This window comes from Lactuca serriola, chromosome 5, assembly GCF_051521515.1.
Source record: "Lactuca serriola cultivar US96UC23 chromosome 5, Lser_US96UC23_V15, whole genome shotgun sequence".
Lineage (NCBI taxonomy): Eukaryota > Viridiplantae > Streptophyta > Magnoliopsida > Asterales > Asteraceae > Lactuca > Lactuca serriola.
The window spans coordinates 219,571,278-219,590,523 of NC_136412.1; the positions used below are offsets into that span (position 1 = coordinate 219,571,278).

Below are 19,246 nucleotides of genomic sequence, written 5' to 3' on the forward strand. Positions count from 1 at the left end.
TACATGGTAGTGATCGAGTTCTTTTTAGGAATCTTAGATGATTTGTTAGATGGAAGTACCCTTGAGCGCATGGGAGTATGGATGCCACCCGAGATTTTCTTCTAGATTGACCATTATTGCGCTCTCGGGGGCGGTGGATAAGTGTGGACTTGTCAAAAGTTAAATGTGAATTTGAGGTTTTTAGGCATAATTCATGGACTTGGAAATGGTGGGAATTCATGATCGGATTTTCCTGAGTGTTCGTTCTGCATGGTATAGTGGTGTTCCTGGTCAAGGACTCAATGTAAGTATGACGAGTGCATGATCATCAACCATTATGTATGTCCTTGGAGTTTTAGGTTTATGGATTCGTGGTTTTGTGAAGTATGAATTGGTTCAGTCGCAACTTCAAGATTATTCCTGGTTTGAGTAGCTTTACTATGAGTAGGGTCAAACCGTTGGGAGGGAGAGAGAGAGAGAGAGGTAATTGTTGAAGTTAAATGTTTTAAAGTATTTGGATTGTTTGTTGGCATCAGTTGGGTTCTACATGGTCTCTCGAGTTTTCAGTTTGGATGCGTTGATGTTATGAAGTGATTAGAGGGAGCCTATGAATTGTGTTAGTACAATTTCCAGGAATTCTAATCGAGTAAGATTTCGAGGAAGAAATCCAATTTAAGTGGGGGAGAATTGTAACATGTAACATCCCAAAAATCCAGGGTAAAAGTTTCATTTTTGTTATAGTCAAAACACTAATGAAACTTATCCAAACATTGAAAAGCATTTTAAATAAAACAATTATCAGAGTTAATTCCCAAAGATCACATATTGTGGAAAACACGAGTGTATGTGTTGCGATCATCCCGAACTCTTCATTTGAAAACCGGAGTACCTGAAACAAAACTGAAAACTGTAAGCACAAAGCTTTGTGAGTTCCCTAAAACATACCACACATGAAACCACATAAGTCCACATAAATCATGCATACAAATATATAAGGATGCCATGGAAACTCTCCACGGTCTTATTACGGTGCCATGGGAACCCCCACATGGTCTTAATGAACTGCCATGGGGACCCCCACATGGTCTTAGCCTGGAATGCCATGGGCTCCCCCCATGGTCTGATATACAATTGCCTCGGGCACCCCCGAGGACTTCCATGCAAGTATCACAGAGACAACTAGCATACCACATATCAAAAAGACAACTAGCATACCACATAACACATAATGGGCCGACATTGGTGCATTCGACCCGTGGATATGGTGAGGAGACTCACTCCAAGCAACCCTAGTTGCTACCCTGATGACTTCCCATACCAAATCAACATTCAATAAGCAAGTGAACTCCAACCCATGATCAATAATCCAAACTTCGGGTAAAATGACCATTTTACCCCTATCCCATCAAGACTCACAACCAAGGTCCAAGCCCAAAACTAGCAAGACCCAAAACTATAAGATCCATAAAAGCCCATTAATTGGCCTAATTTTCCAAATTGGGTCCAACCCCATGTGGGCCTTAACCAAAAGCTCGACAATTGCTGGTCCAATAATAATTATCCGTTGGCCCAAAGGTCCAAACCTATTGGCCCCACTAAAGCCCAAAACCATTGGGCCCACCAAGGCCCAATACCTAGGCCCAACTATTCATGACCAAACAAGAGTCCAAGACTCTAAGATTCCCCTGGTAAAAAATCCTAACACACAAAACTCAAACCCAAGCCCGAGGCCCAAACATGAAACAAGCCCATAAGCCCACTAATGTGCGTATGCGGGGAATAGCCCCTTAAGTACGCGCAGCGTACTCGATGATAAAGATCGGGGGCCTCAGGTCAGTACACAAGGCATACAAAAACTTACGCGGGTCGTACCCGCAGATCCTCCATACTCCATTTGTGACTTAACCAATTAAGCACTATGCATCCAAACTTCAGGAAACCTCAAAATAAAGGTCCTAATGCATAAAGTCGGCACCTTTATACATTTGCATGACTCAAAGGGACCCAATGACCAAATTAACCCAATAATACCCATCTTAATCAATCTAGAATATGTATGGACCATATCTAAGCATCAAGCAAGCATTTTTGATAAACTTATAAGCTCATATCTGCTAATAGTGGCAACTCAAAGCTCCTGGTCCATATATGAGGTCCAACCACTAGATGTCACCTATGAGGTTAAAATGGGAACAAAAACCCATATAATCATAGATCTCAAATTCTAATGATCAAGCTAAGAACTTTTTACCTTCAATGAGCTGAAAATGTAGCAAAGAGTCCAGATCCACAAGCCTTTCCTTGAAATAACACCTTGCACTAAGCTACCAGTTCTTGAAATACACTAGAATCCACCAAAAATGCACATACAAGGCTTACAACACTCTTATATAGATGAAGCTATAACTCGAAATTAGGGTTTAAGGAAATGGAGGATGAAAGGGAGGCTCACACCAGGAACTTTGGGTGCTTAAGTAGCGAGCCAACCCTAAAAATTAGGGTTTTGGAACTCAGCACACGACGTTGGGCGTAGTATTTGTATGTGGGGCATACAACTCTAAGTCTCGCGTCCATCTTCCACTCGTACGTTGGGTACCAAGTATTTCCATTAGGTACCAAAAAAATGTCATGTGGCAAAATGAAGGAGAAGAAGACATGTGACAAAAGAAAAACCTTTTATTTATTAGAAAGGATAACTTTCTATTAGGCATAAACCATTTTTTGTTATTTTAGAAACACAATGACAATATCTTTAACCATTCAAAAAATTTTATAAACAGTTGAACAGAATGACCACCTATTTAGCTATTTTATTAAAAAGGGACTATTTATGTAAAGTTGTTACAACTTCTAAATTTACCCCAAAATTATATGTACTTATAATTATTGAAATCATTACCACCGTCTTTTGAGCAGCAGTCCCAGACTTTAGCGGGAGCTCAGGGTAGCCCATGCCACCCTTCAGAATTTTAGGCATAATGAAAAAAATTTGAAAATTTTAGAGTAGTGTAAAAATTTCGGCATACTAACCCTAAATTTATGTGTGCATACTGTGAGGGTCTAGCCATAGTTTAAACCCATTGCAGATTTCCTATCCCTTGTCAGTTGGTGGTGGTTGATGACACTGAGAGAGCGGAGAGAAGGGAACAATGGAATGCTGGGAAAGGTCGGAAAGTGAGAGTTAACGACGACAAATGTACCATATTATGGCTTTTGTTTCACTTTTCTAATTTACACATTTATTCCTTAGGGTTTTATTAATTGATCAAAAAATATAAAAAATAGGATATTTTAGACAAGAATTCCCCCAACCTTATAAACACATGATATATGCTAACGGTGTCGCGTGTTAGCATGAAGGACCAAAAACACAAAAAATATCTAAAATTAGACCACTGGTGGAACGTCGCAGTCTAAACCACAATTTTTAACAAAGGTCAATTTTGCAATTTTCTCAAAATATTGCAATGCACCATCCAAAAAATAATATACATTACAATTCACATTGGAACAATCCTCTTGAATGCCCAAACTAATTGTAAATTAAATAAATTAGGGTTATTATCATAGTATAATTCACACGACAAGACAATGACATGATTGATTATAATACAACTAACCTTTAGCACCCAAGCCTCTAGACTTAGGAAGCCTACTAGCAACAATAGGGTCAACAATCCCTTGTGACCCTCTCCCAAGACCCATCCCTTCAACATACCCCATTTTTGCCATCATCTTCGACCCAAACCCTTTTGTATGCTTTTCAAACGACCGAAACTGTACATTTCCCGATTTACCCCTACAACTTTCCCCCGTCACCCGATTAGACCTTTGTGGTGGGGTCGCATCTACAAGGGCATTTTCAGGACCTTCTGCCCCTAATCCGAGCGCTTTGGGACGTTGAATCACTTGGATTGGCTCTGCTATTCCTCTCCCATCTTTCCCCAATCCACCTCCATCCACATACCCCATTTTTGCCATCATTCTTGAACCGAAACCGGTTGTGTGCATCTCAAACGCACCATAACTCGATGAGCCAGCAGTTTGATCTCTAGGTTTTGGTTCATCGACGGCTACGGTTGCGACAACTGGCTCAGGTTCCATGTTACCATGGGAAATAAATGACACGGGTTGTGTTGCGTAAGTGCCCGTTTTCGTGTCTTTATCTATCTTTTTCTTCTTGATTTGTTCACTACAACTCTTGCTTTTTGTCAATCTCGAGTCTAATTGGCTCAAACCCATGGTTAGTTTTGATGTCTTTTTACTTCTATTTGAACTTGATGGAGTATCGATAGCTGTAAAATCGGATTCTTCATTGTTAACTCTTAAAAGCTGCGAGATAGAAAGAAAATTGGCGTTAATATGTTTAAAACATTAAATAATGTAGAACTTATTTTAATATATGTAAAATTATGTTATTGAAGTGCAAAAAAGAATTGAAAACGATCGGACCCAATATTTTACTTGCCTTGTGAAGACGAGTTTTGTCGTTAGATGATGGCATCCCGGTGTTTTCTGTAGAAGCCACGGTTACGAACCTGAAAAAAAGAAATTCTAATTTGCGGATATTTGGATTATTTTCGATCAATAATAAATAAAGTAAAAAAAAAAAGAGAGAGAGAGAACCTTCAAAGATGGAATTGAAAAAAGACCAATTAAAGCTAAGTGAAGAGATTGCATATAAGAAAATGGTAATTAAAACTTCAAAACGTATCATTAAGGCCCCATTTATTATGTAAAATGGGACAAGATAGGACAGGTTGTATTAGTGTCTTTCATGTGTAGAAAAGACATGAATGTCCCTCCTCATCAGAAATAGCCTAGAAAACTTGTCCAGTCTGTTTAAAAAATGTTATCTCGAAAATGTATTACCTTCTCTGGCCTGAACCTTGACTGACGCTCCGCATACGATAAATTGAAGCTAACCTTTGGACCTAAAACAATAAAGAAAATATTTATTTATGTTTTTGTGACAATAAAAATAACTTAAACAAGAATTTCATAGGATGATTACTTGTGAACAATCACGGGAATGCATAAGTTGAAACGACATGATATCACCTCCATTCTTCACCATTTGCTCTAATTTCTACAAACCCAACAAAAGTTCATAAAATAAACCATATAAATAAATTAATGGACATTCTTTTTTTGAAACCCTAAAATGAATCGTTTAATTTTATGCTTACCAAATTTATTTGTTCAAGATCAACACCTCGACGTATCATTCGCTCCCTACGCTTCAAAGCAATTGTTTCTTGGCGTTGTTTCTTCTTCTCACCTGGATTAACATGAAGCTTTTTATGCTTCACTCATTTTCACATTTATAACATAAAAAAGATGTAAATATCATTTTCTACCAATATACTTTTTTTTACCTGGTAATCTCCTGGAATGGTTACTTTTTTCGGCTTTAGAAGGCCAAGATTGAGGGAACTTTGCAGCATGTTTTTTCTTTTGTGAAGAACGAATTCGGGGATCTTTTACAAGCATAATATCATCTAAAGCAGACCAATCATCTGTCCCACTTCCAAATTTGTTAGATTTTGTTTGACTTTTCTTCTTTGAAGAAGGTTTCTTGCCATACTCCATTGATGCATCCTGAATTGCAATCCCTCTTAACTTCTTTAAAGTATCATTGATATCAACACCATAAATACCATTATTGGTATCAAGATTTGCATCTTTATAACTCCCACTAATTCCCTTTACATAATCTTTTGCAATTTCTTCATCTATATCCGGATCAGTTTCAGATGAGTTGTTGGAGGAATCTTCGGATTCTGAAGAATCTAAGCTTTCTTCTTCATCAGGTATATCGTCTTCCTCTTCCTCTTCTTCTTCTTCTTCTTCTTCTTCTTCTTCTTCTTCTTCTTCTTCTTCATCATCATCATCACGAAACCCTAAGCCTCTGTGGAAACTATCATCCACTTCAAGAGATGTTTCAGTAACAGATTCATAGCTATATTCGACAGTTTCGGGTTCTTTGACTGGCGTTTGGTCAATGTAAGCAACAAGATTGGATTCGTTGGTATTAACCAAAACAAGAGGGTCTGAATCATCCAGCTTGTTACTTCCATCACCATTTTCATCTAGAAGAGAATCAATCTGAAAAACTTCAAATTGGTCAAATGTATATGAACAATATTGTGGACGTATTCATATGGACACACACAGGATATATGAACGACATTATGGATTACACCAGGGGTATGCTTATTCATCACCGATAACTTCTCTTCATTCAATTCTTTGATTCTTGTTTTCTTGGATAATAATAGTGGAATTCTTTTATTAGTTCATGTATGAGTTCTTGTATATAAATTTGTCCAAAAGTGACTTTTTTTTTTCGTGAATACCGACGATTCACGCTAGTGCAAAATGATCTGAAATAAAATAACCTAGTTGCGTATGCTCAGATAAAGATAGAGAGGGAAAGCATTACTTGAGGATATATGTAACCAATAGCGTTCATTTTAGGCTTTTGAGCTTCGACATTTCTCGAATTGGAACTCGAAGCTTTCGATTTACCACCAGAACCACTCCCGATCGCAAATCTGGCTGTGGATTTGTTCTTCGAAGCATTCGAATAATTCCCACTATTACCATTATTACTCTTTCCTAATAAAATTTCATTTAAATTATAATTCACACAACAATAAGAAGATCATGACGATGAATCTATTTACCTCTGGGAGGGGGAGAATCGACAACGGGAGAACAATCGGATAACAAACCACTTTCCAGAAATGGAGATGGTTTCAGGGGTTTTCGGTTCTTGGATTTGTTGAACTTTTGCTTATAGCCTCCCCCGGCCATTGTTGATCAAAACGTACAAAAACGATGCGATGAATTCTTTAATTGATATTATAATCATTAGGATCGGAAGAGAGGAAGGCGGTAAGCATGGCGGTTATTATGTGCAGCTCGGTGTAACTATTATCGTGAGCCACGTGTATTACGATGACACCGGTGCCATGTTCGCTTGCCTTGTGGACATGTGGTTACCCTCAATGTTTAAAAATCGGTTTGAACCTGAGTTTGAAAGAACAGAAACCGAAGACAAAGAGCAGTTCAATAATGATTGTTTTTATGTCAATTTGTATACTGTGAACAATAATTTATTCAAAAACCGGTTGAACGGATGTGAATTAATCAATAAAATCGTTTGAACCGGTTTATTGAATTTGGATAATTGGATTTCACCCGGCTAGTTAAAAGCAATACATTTCCAAAGCAAATTAAATAACTCGATTGAGAAGGTTATCTGGATTACAACTCAAAGGCTGACGATGCGCACGCTGTTGGACACGACTTCGACAGACATCAGACACATTAACACTAGTCCGACGCCGATATTCTCAACTTGAAGACCGATACTTTTCAACCGTTATATACATGACTTTATAATATAGTTCATTATGACAAAATTTTATGTTTGTAGATGTCAAATTCTTGATTTTATGTATATATGTTTGAAGGAAAATTAAAAATAGATAAAATTTTTGGAACGTGTTGATCTGACAACTGAACTGGAAGCGGCCGTCAGACCGATTCTAATAAAAACCAGTTTTTAAAACATTAGTTACTCTTTCGTTGGAGTATCACAATGGTTAATTAAAATTCCTTTCTACAGTTACAAAAACAATTTAAAATAGGTTTTGGGGAGTGGTGACACTCACCCCCACCGAAAAAATATTGTCACATGTGCGCCATCTCAGCTTCACACTCAACCTACCACCAACCCACTAAACATCAGAAATGGTTACCACTCAATATTTTTTTTTTAATTTTTTTATTTTTTGAACGTTATATTAATTAAAAAGCATAATTTATAACAAAAATTAATTTTTTAAAACATAAAAGCATAAAACCACGTTTCTTAATTAAAAACATAGAAGTTTAAAACTTAAATTACTAAAATTAAACATTACATTGTCTAAATAAAATAAAAATTAAAAAAATATAAAAAAAAAACATAGAAAAATTCTAATCGTCGTCGCCGTAATCATCCGTCTCGTCATCCTCCTCATCGTTCACCGCCATCATCCTCTTCACCGTCACCATCGTCATCATCCTCGTCTTCACTGTCATTTTGCCCTTGAAATTGTCTTTCTCGTATGTATTCGGTCAAATCATGTCGTAGATTGTGTTGTGTTTCACTGTTTTGTATTTCCAAAACTCTTGAGAAGTATGTCGCGCTGCTAACTGGTATTAATGCTGGTGGATTAAGTATATCGTTTGTGGTATATGAGCAAATAGCCCTATCCTTTTCTTCTATTATCGTGTTATGTAAAATAACACAAGCAGTCAACATTGTCCTCAATTTTTCTCTGTCCCATGTTCGTGTCGGATGTTTGATTATGTGCCACTTTTGTTTGAGGACTCCAAACACCTGTTCTACATCCTTCATTGCAGATTCTTGTGCTAACTTGAACATTTTCTGTTTATCATTGGCCGAAAATGTGTATGACTTGAAAAATGTAGCGTATTCTGGATATATCCCATCACCTAGGTAATACCCATATTTGTATTAATTTCCACTGACAACATATGACATTTCTGGTGCTTTACCCTATAAAATATCGTTAAATATTGGAGATGCTTGGAGCACATTCATGTCATTGTTTGACCCGACCATACCAAAGAATGCATGCCAAAACCATAGGTCATTTGAAACAACTGCCTCTAAAATAATAGTCAACACCCCATAATCACCTCGTGTGAATTGGCCATGCCACGCGTTGGGACAATTGCCCACTCCTAATGCGTACAATTAATGCTACCAAGCATCCATGGAAAACCATGCTTAGCTTGATGCGCGGCATACAACTGTTCGACATCGCTTTTAGTCAGATGTCGCAAGTATATGTCACGGTAAAGCTTTATGACATACTCACAAAATAGATATGTATACTCTCGACCTATCCTTTCAGACATTTTCAGATACTCATCTGATGCGTCTGCGGCGATGTCGTATGCCAGTTGTCTAAAAGCGACCGTACATTTTTGTATCGTAGTAAAACCGCATTTAACTCTAGCATCCCATCGTAATTGGAAAAATTCATAATTACATGCCAAATCTCTAGCTATACGTAAAAATAAATTTCTACTAATACGAAAACGTTCTTCGAATTTCGATAGATCATATAAACTATCAACGACAAAATAATCACGTACCAAAAGTTCATGTGCCGCCTCACGATCCCGGTTGATCCATTTTCTATGCTTCTTCTCGACATTTGAACTTTCGCCCCTCTCACGTACCATGTATCATACCACGGACAACAACATATACAAAATCAAATCGTCATCATAATCGTTATCATCGGATGACGAAGCAAGTGGAGGTGGAAAATTATCCATTTTTTGGTTTAATGTGTGTGTTTGTTTTGAAAAAATGTAAGTGTGGTTTAGTAGAAATTATATGTAAAATGATTGTATATATAGAATTTGAAAAAGTAATAGAAAGTTTTTTTTTATATCAAACAGTATCAACAACGGTCAAAAAATGAATGGACCAATCATCGACTCCGTCTTCGTCCGTCCTCCGCCTCACGTCACGCGCACCCCATTGGAACATGGGGCGGTGTTCATGTGTCTTGGGCTGTGCCACATCAGCCCTCACACGTCTTTTTCTTCCCCATACCAGACAGCCTTATCGTGAGTCGTGGGTATTAGGATTACACCGGTGGCATGTTCGCTTGCCTTGTGGACATGTGGTTACCTCAATGATTAAAATTCGGTTTGAACCTGAATTTGATGGATCAGAAACCGAAGACAATAGCAGTTTAATAATGATTGTTTTTATCTCAATTTGTATACTATGAACAAGATAGTTTCTTCAAAAAAACTGGTTGAACGGTTGTGAATGAATGGATAAAATCGTTTGAACCGGTTTATTGGATTTGACCCAGCTAGTTAAAAACAACACACTTCCAAAGCAAGTTAAATAACTCGATTGATAAGGTTATCCGAAGTACAACTCGAAGGCTGATGATGCGCACGCTGCCCGACATGACTTCAACACACATCAAACACACTAACACTAATCCGATGTCGATCTTCTCAACTTGAAGACCATACTTCTCAATTGTTATATACATGTCATTATAATATAGTTCATTATGATAAAGATTTATGTTTGTAGATGTCAAATTCTTGATTTTATGTATATATGTTTGAAGGAAAATTAAAAATAGATAAACATTATGGAACCGGTTGATCCGACAGTTGAGTTGGGAAGCGGTCACCAGACCGATTCAAATAAAAACCGTTTTTTAAAACATTAGTTACCCTTTCGTTGGAGTATCACAATTGTTAATATAAAATTCCTTTTTACAGTTACAAAAACAATTTAAAATATAAAAAATATATTAATATTCATCCATTAACCATCAACTTCACATTTCAGATATATATATATATATATATATATATATATATATATATATATATAAAAGTTCATGTGAAAATACAAATAATTTGTGAAAACGCGAAAACAAGGAAAACCTATGAGAATGAGTTACCTCAACCTTATATTTTGGACACGAATCCATCCAAAAATTTGAATTACATGATGATAATCGATGATAGATGAAAAATTCTTTTATATTAGCAAAACATGTTTTTTAACATTTTATTATGAAAACTTGAATTTAAAAGTAGTTAAGGATATGAAAAAAACGGTTGTTAAAACCACCTTTAAATCTATATTACCATAACACCCTCCAATATAAAATTTATCATCTTTAATTTATTGCAAATAAATTTAATTTTTAAGGTACATGTGTTTGATTTTTATAAGATAAAATCTATTTTCGTATTTTCTCAAAATATTTATGTTTTTGGATGAACCTACTTATATATATATATATATATATATATATATATATATATATATATATATATATATATATAACGCATACAGAGAGAGAGAGAGAGAGAGAGAAAGCTAGATTCAAATATGGATGGACATCTATTAGAAAGATGTGTGGACAGTGCAATTATGTAAGAATTACAAAGAAAATATGTTGTTTGATAATGTGAATATGTTCAATCTTACATAAAAATTATCATTATCATGCATTCTTACAAATTAAATCGTCTATAAGGTTATTATTATTATTATTATCATCTATATTCTGTCAGTATGTTGTTGGGATGTTATTGAGTCGTATTCTGTAATAATGAAAATTAGTGAAAAACAATGCTTGAAAACAAAAATAAATACGAATTAGTAAGAATGAATGAAAATAACAATAATTGTGTGAGGTTAAACGTATTCACATTACTAAACAACTTATTCTTTTAGTAATTCTCATAGAAATAACTCTGTCTACACGTCCGCATAGTAATTGTTCATCCACATTATAACCTAGCATATTATATATATATATATATATATATATATATATATATATATATATATATATATATATATATAATAATAAATAACTTTATTTAATTGATATATTTAAATCTATCAATATTATATTTTATTCGTAAAGAATTAAGAGCCATCAATTATAATATTTTAATATAATATTTGTAATTTGTACAAAAACATATTATCTAATAACTAAATAACAATTAAAATGGATAAAAGGGCAACATATTATAATAATAATAATAATAATAATAATAATAATAATAATAATAATGAAAAATTAGAGCAAAAAAACTTAGCCACATAAACAAACAAAACAAATCTTCATAAAGACAACCAACAAAATTTAACAAATTTAAATAATTTTATGTCAAAGCCTACAGCTTTAGGTAGTTGATAGTTATGATTCATTTGTGTATGAATAGGTTGCTTTACAGTTTACATAACATATTTTAGGTTTCAGGCACATAAAATAAAGAAATCTATTGTAAAAATAATAAAGGAAACGGTCCAAAAGTCGCGTAAAATTATTGAAATGAGCATAACTTTTAATTCGTTTTTCTTAATAATAAGATTATCATTATAATAATATGTTTTTTTATAAGGAAAAACACCAGAAAACTCCTCATTATTCTAGTTTAATTTTGCGTAAACTCCTAAATTTTCTAATAAAAACGTCTTGATTACCATGTAAAAAATTCAATTCCGACATTTTGTTCGGCTTGTATATATAACCAGACAATGAATCGTTTTTGTTAAAAAACCATAAGACTGTTTTGTAAATTTATTCAAATTGTTAAAACTTTTTCTTAGAGAAAGTCATAATATTTTGGTAAAATTTGAAGAAATTCTTTATGTTTTTTAACAGATAAAAATAGATTATCTGGTAAAATATATGAAACAAGACAAAATGGTTGAGTTGAACTTTTTACCGGACAATCGGTACATTTCTTTTAAAAAAATTAAAAAAAAAATAGTAATTTTCTGTAAACTAGACCAAAATAATTAGTTTTTTCTAAAAAATAACTATTATTTTTTAATGCGTTAAGAATATTTATTATTTGTAATACTAAAGGATACAAATAAAGTGTATAAGATCATAATATATATCCTCTATATGGATCCAAAAATAAAGTTGTGATTGCATGATTTATATGAAAAAGTATTTGCTGTATAAATTAAAAATAGTATATACGAAAGACTGTTAATGCTACTTTAAAAATTAGCTTCAGCGTTTTTATGACTGATTGTAGATATTAATACCAACCAAAAAGCCTTAGATGAACTCTATCACAACGTGTAAAATAAGTCTTCCGCCCAAATTGTTGAGGGTTTAAAATTAGAGGTCTGTATTTTCCTTCCAGAAAAAAAGATAATTGTTGAGGGTTTAAAATTAGAGGTGTGTGTTAAACGCAAGACGTGGCTTAATATTAGTAACCTAAACAGCAATAAATACCATGTAGGCCACTAACCATTCTTCCTTTTGTCATTTAAATATAAATAAATTTTGATGTCAAAAATAGAATAAAGGAAAATATAAAGTACCAACTACTACGTACAATTGTCATTAGCAACACCTGTCCACCTCTTTATATATAACACACTTGTAACTCTTACATACCATTTCTCAACTACATAATTTCCTTTGCTTCTTAGAAAACCAAATCCATGAAACGAGTATAACTTAAAGAAGAAACTCCTAGCCATATTACAGTTTAGGAGGTGACCTATAACAAACAAGAAATGGCCACAGGGATCGCAATAGCAGACGGGTATTTTCAAGGTGGTGTATATGCAGGATGCATCAGTTCAGATGATACAGAAGTTTGTAGAAGACCATATCACCGTGATTGCAATTGTCCCCTTCATAAACTGTCTCAGCATCGTTCTCATGTATCTCTCAGAAAACCAACTACGGTTTCATACCCTCTAAGCCGTGTGTACAATGGTGGTGTCAAGAAATGATCGACTCTTCGCGTTGTTATTATGCAGTAATTACATGCATGACCAACAAATGCAATATTCAAAATCTACGTTTTATATGGTTTTTGAATCAATATTAATTACAATTTTTTTTTATCATATGTTGTTATGTTTTTGTTAATGTGGTAGATCCATCACATAAAGTTTTTTTTTTTTTTTTTTTTTTTTAATTATTATTTTCGCGTTAAGGCTAGGTTTGTTATGGTAATGAATATATAAGATTTTTCTCAGTGTAATATTTTACTTTTGACATTTCTAATATATATAAATATAAATAATTTTTTTGACATTTTTGTAATATTTTATTTTTGATATTTCTAATATATATATATGTGTGTATGAATGTCAGGTAAGGGCTATTGTTTAGGCCAACTCCAGTGGTAAAACACAAAAATGGTGAGTTTTAAACACTAAAGGTGTAACCAATCCAATCCAATCACATACTAAAATGGTGTATTTTAGAGGCCAAACATTTTGGCCTTCATATTTGGTGTTTTAATGTATCACACACACTAAAAATGATGTATTTTAGAGATTGGTTGGAATGATAAAGAATAAAACTAACACTAAAATGATGTTTTTAGTGTCCATTGAAATTGGTCTTACATCGTCATTGGCTCATCTGTAAAGGCTTCAACATTCTAAATCAGAGAACACCGGTTTTAATCATTTCCTTTCTTTTTTTATGACTTGACATTCGACGTCAAAATAACATAGGCTCTAGGTGACCTGCTAAAAGTTGCAAAGTGATATATAGTTTTTACAAAACAAAACAAATATTGGGGCTAAAGTGATATGAGATAAAGAAGAAGAAATATTGGTGCTAATAAAGTAACGACATAAAGATGAAGAAATATTGGGGCTAAAATAATGGCATAGAGAAGAAGAAGAAGAGAACAAATATTCAGACTAAAGTAAATAACATAAAGAGGAAGAGAACCCTTACGTTGTGAACTCCGACGTTTGTCCGACCCTTTTATCTAGTTTACTATTCGTCTATATGGTGTGAGTATTATATATCCTCTTTCCTTTTAATTTCATCTCATCTCATCTCATCTCATCTCATGTTCTAATAAGAGAGTACCTAAGATTACACATGTCAATAGCTCGCCCCCTTCCCATCACTTTTTCCCGCCCATAATTTCTATGTGAATTTCCAAAATTGTCCAGAAACTGTAACGCCCGGGTTTCAGGGTTAAACATATTTGTCAATGTAATAGTCTAGGTCAACTATTGTAACTCTTTTTGAAGTAATAAAGATGAAATATTTGAGTATTATGTGAATTATGTGTGTTTATGTGTTTATTGTTTAATTATAAATGTATAATTAATAAAGAATAAAAATAAGCGTCAAAATTAAAGTGTGAGATAAACCCGATATCTTTACATAAAGTTGTAGTGGTCGAAACAAGGATTCCGGGGATATAAGGAATGCCGAAATCCGAGTTATAACGAAGAAGTTATGACCCGTCGAAGTTTCACGACGGAACCGGCGCGACACCAGGAAGCGTAAATAGTGAACTTACGATAGAGCGACTTTTAGCGTTAGAAATCTAAATGAAAGTCGTAGAATATGTTAAACTGAGAGTGTCCATAAAAAGAACGCCCAAATTTGACTTCGTATGAAGAAGTTATGAGATTTTAAACAGACCAATCATGTCCCGGCCTGTTAAAAATATAACTTTAAAAATAAAGTCAAAATTAGCCGACGGAGTCTAAACGAAAGTTGTAGAGTACGTCTCCACCTACGCGTGGATATAAAGAACGTCAAAAACGGAGTTTGTATGAACGAGTTACAAATTATAATAGCATATTTATGTTGGAATAATGTCTAAGGCTGCAACTATAGAGGGCAAGTATTTGACCCGGTTGTGCATGGTCCTTTTGAGTTGCCTTCACCATAGCAACATGATATGATGATTTATTAAGAGAGAATAAATATTATTACTATATTATGAGAATAATATAAAGAATAATAATATTGTTATTTGATTAATATAAGTCATAGAATTAATTAGAATTAATTTGGTGACTTAAAGAGATTAATTAAATAAGAGGATATAAACTGTCAATTGTTTGATAGTTACACTTTAGACTGTAAATCCTTTGTGGATAGAGGTTGGACGAATTCTAGAAGCTGAGGATAGCTTAAAATCGTCAATTGCTTATCTAAGGAAAGGATTTGGATTGCTTTAAGAGAAGATTATCCAACTAGGGTTTAAGTTGTAACCCTTAAGGAGTCTACAAGTATAAATAGACCCCATGGCCAAGGGAAATCGGCATCTCATTAAGAATAGAGAACCCCTGGCCGATTTCCTCCTACCCTCTCTCTCACAAATCATCTTCCTTGCTATTTGGTGTTTGTAAGCCATTAGAGGAGTGACAATTGTGACTATAGAGCTCCAAGACAACAAGATCAAACAAGAGATTCAAAGGTATGCTTCTGGATCTGATTTTGTATTGTTCTTATACCTAACTAGTCATTAGAAGTCTTGGATTCAAATCATGTTTAATTAGAAAGCCTAGATCCAAGCATTAGGGTTTTGCATATAGGAAAGTTCTTATGGCTAAAAACCATCAATTTACGTATTAAAATAAAGTATAAATCGTGTATACGTACACACACACACACACACACATATATATATATATATATATATATATATATATATACACACACACACATATGTATATATCATTAGAAAGGTATCGACGATGCAGTCATTATAAGACTAATGTTGAGTTCTTTCGACATTAGTTTAGTACAAATATCATTAAATCCATTTAAAATAGTATTATAGAGAGGTGTTTAGTTGTTTATATAACTAAAAGGTCATTAAGTAATTATGGAGGGTAGTTTCTGAAAATTCAATTAGTATAAATAAGAGCCTTGGACTCTCATATTTCTTGCACCATTCTCTTGATTCAAGAGTCTTTCTCTCCTTATCCCCCGAGCATTTCGGTCTCTCGTGATTCGACTTCTCTTTCTGTAGTTTAGTATAGTAAGGTGAGCGCTGAAGCGCTGCACGAATCTTTCTTAGAATGATTCAGCGACGAAGTTCTGCCCCTGCAGAGCCCGACTCCTAGCTAAAACCCCATTGCAAGTAAGTTATGCTTACCTTATTTTAATATAGCTTATATTTAAAATTAGTATTGTTATTATGAACTTATAATAAATATTTGAGCTATTATTATAACTTATATAAGTGTCGTTATAATATTTTTTTAACTACTCGCGGTACGGGGAATCTGGTTTAAAGGGCCGCATAGGGTTGTTGGATTTCAGAAGTGCTATATACCAAAATGGTCCTGCCCTCCGGTGTTTTATGTCTGGCCCCTGTCTGTACATAGTGGTTGGAAAATATTGTTTAACGCTTATATAATAATAATAATAATAATAATAATAATAATACTAAGACTAATAGTTGGTCACGGTAAATATTAGACTAAAATTTAGCGATAATAATGCTTGGTTTCGTCGAAGGAAAATAGAATCGTTAGAAGCAAGCGCTGCCCGATTTTGGAATCATCACTTTAACAAGTGAGTGCATAGTTACTTTCAGCTTACACATAGATATGAAGTATTTTATATAAATTACGTGCTATGTGTGCATATTATCTGAATACTTGCTATCTATACTGGATGAACATTGTTATACATGTTTTCAATGATTTAAACTGTATATGTATTTTATATCTACGAAAATGTTGGGGTAAAACATGGGTAGATGTAATAGGTGATGTGTGATAAAATGATGAGAGACCTCGATGTTGGTGTTGTTGATTCTGTCATCCAGCGGAGTATGGATGACGACCACAGACTCTTCTAGACAGTCCATTGGAACACTAGCAGGCTCGCAACCTGTAGGTGTTTGTGAACGATGTGTTCACCGGTGTACTCCATCCCCCACATGGCTGCCTTTAGGACATTTATTGCTGAGGAATCCCCTTAGCAGTAGTGTCCGTCCCGATAATGATCCTTAGGCTAGGTCCCTTATGATAGGTGTTTAGGGACGTAAAGTGAGGATAACGGGGACGGGTAATCGGGTTATTGTTGATTGATGAAATTAATAAACTTATTTATTGTGGGTTGAAAACCCTATGTGCTCACCAGGATCCCAAGCCTGACCCACTCAATTTTATGTATTACAGGTAGTTGCGCTTGAGCATAGATATGATGTTTGGACGAGGGATTACGGATATAGGCATGTAGATATGAAATAATGTAGTAAGGCTTATATTGTACTGTTTATGCTTTTGATCTGTACGAACATGACATCCCAAGTCTTTTAATGAAATACATTTCTATGGAAATGCTTTTGATAAATCTTTATCATATTTTGTTTTGGGACAAATTCCGCAACACTTTATTTAAAATGTTACTCTGATTTTTAAACAAAGCATAAACAAAATCGGTCTTTTCTGGCCGTGATTTTGGGGATGTCATTGTTGGTATCAGAGCATTAATTTAAGCGAACTAGGAATTTGTAAGGTTTCTAGACTTAAACTTAAAATGCTAAGCGATGATTGTGAGGTGGGAGCACTAGCTTATTTTAGGAATTGTGCCTAAAATGCTTTTATGTGCTAAATGCTTTGTGCATGATATACTGTTATTTGTTCAGATCTATGGTCTGTTGCCGACCGGATCTGGAAACCTTATGTGTTTAGGATTCTAAACGTACGACTACGATATTAGAACTAGCATGTAAACGTTTCGGAGTGATTTGGACGATTTAAATGTCTATCCTAAATAAAGATCTAAATTCACCTTATTCGGTGTATAGATCAAGATGGCAAGGACCCGTAGCGGAAACGTGAATGCAAATGGAGATAGGAACCAACCCCCACTGGTTCAGCAAATACCTGTTGTTGAAGAAGTTGCACCTTAGCTAGTCACGATGGCCGGAGTGCAAGCGATGATCCAGGCAATGTTGGATCGTCAAATGGAGGAAACCAAACGTTTGCTCCAACAAAATCGAGAGGAAGAGACTATTCAGATCGAACAGCCCGAGTTGAACGAAGGGCAGACTAAGGAGGGAAACTACAGTGGGACTGTTGGTCAAGCCAACCCACCGATAGTTAGGCAAAACAACCAGGATGGAGGAAATGACGGACATGGATGCAAATACAAGGATTTCATGGTATCCAAGCCACCGAGTCTATCTGGAAGCCCGACACCGGTGGAAGTCATGAACTGGATCTCTGAAATGGAGACGATGTTTGAGAGTTGCGAGTGTAGCAACAGGCAGAAGACCGCTCTCGCGGTTCCTCTATTGAAATCTGGAGTGCTAAGCTGGTGGAAGCTACTAGCTGATTCAATGCCCAAAGGTGAAGCAAGCAAGATGTCGTGGGAGGATTTTCTGGTACAGTTGAAGATGCAATACTGCTCTGAGCAGGATCTTCTGGAAATCAACAACGAATTCCAGAATCTGAAGAAAGGAAGAATGAGCATTACTGAATACGCTGCAAGCTTTACTGAGAAAATGAAGCTTGTTCCTCACCTCGTTCCAACTGAACTCTCCAAGGTTAACAAATTTTCCCTCGGATTACCAGTGGACTTCGGTTCAATGGTCAAGCAAACTACCACTCTGAAAGCCGCCATCTGGGCTACTAAGAATGCGGAGACCTAGATATAAGAGAAGGGTCTGGAGAGAGTGGAGGTGGGAGAGAAAAGGAAATTTGACGGATCCTCGAGATCCGGTAAGAAGAGTAGATTCTCGAAGTCTGGTTCGAGAGGAGGAGGGTCAGAAGCGAAGTGGTACGACAAGTGCAAGAAGAAGCACTCTGGAAAGTGTGATGGAGGGGTCACTTGTTTCAAATGCGGAAAGCCTGGGCACTACGCCAACGAATGCACGTTCACTAAGAAGGTCTGTTATGAGTGCAACGAGGAGGGGC

At 35.1% G+C, this 19,246-nt stretch overlaps 2 protein-coding genes across 2 annotated transcripts; both read right to left on the minus strand.

Annotated features, from left to right (window-relative positions):
• Positions 1 to 3,501: 3,501 nt before the first annotated feature.
• LOC145051451 (uncharacterized) lies at positions 3,502 to 6,999 on the minus strand. The gene is made up of 8 exons (XM_078999428.1): positions 6,669 to 6,999; positions 6,425 to 6,600; positions 5,358 to 6,087; positions 5,169 to 5,260; positions 4,994 to 5,068; positions 4,852 to 4,913; positions 4,448 to 4,517; positions 3,502 to 4,311 (listed from the first exon to the last, which is right to left on the minus strand). Exons 1-8 carry the CDS (start codon positions 6,796 to 6,798, stop codon positions 3,595 to 3,597), a joined length of 2,052 nt encoding a protein of 683 aa, XP_078855554.1. The 5' UTR covers positions 6,799 to 6,999; the 3' UTR covers positions 3,502 to 3,594.
• A 1,009-nt stretch (positions 7,000 to 8,008) lies between these two features.
• LOC145050180 (uncharacterized) lies at positions 8,009 to 8,419 on the minus strand. The gene has a single exon (XM_078998471.1). It carries the CDS (start codon positions 8,417 to 8,419, stop codon positions 8,009 to 8,011), a length of 411 nt encoding a protein of 136 aa, XP_078854597.1.
• Between the last annotated feature and the right edge of the window lie 10,827 nt (positions 8,420 to 19,246).

Excerpts from the sequence above, each read along its gene's own strand:
- LOC145051451 (XM_078999428.1), bottom strand. The coding sequence starts at position 6,798 with ATGGCCGGGGGAGGCTATAAGCAAAAGTTCAACAAATCCAAGAACCGA. Across the intron at positions 5,069-5,168 it reads ATCTTGAACAAATAAATTTG|AAATTAGAGCAAATGGTGAA; the intron begins GTAAGCATAAAA and ends TTGGGTTTGTAG. Across the intron at positions 4,312-4,447 it reads ACAAAACTCGTCTTCACAAG|CTTTTAAGAGTTAACAATGA; the intron begins GCAAGTAAAATA and ends TCTATCTCGCAG.
- LOC145050180 (XM_078998471.1), bottom strand. The coding sequence starts at position 8,419 with ATGTTCAAGTTAGCACAAGAATCTGCAATGAAGGATGTAGAACAGGTG.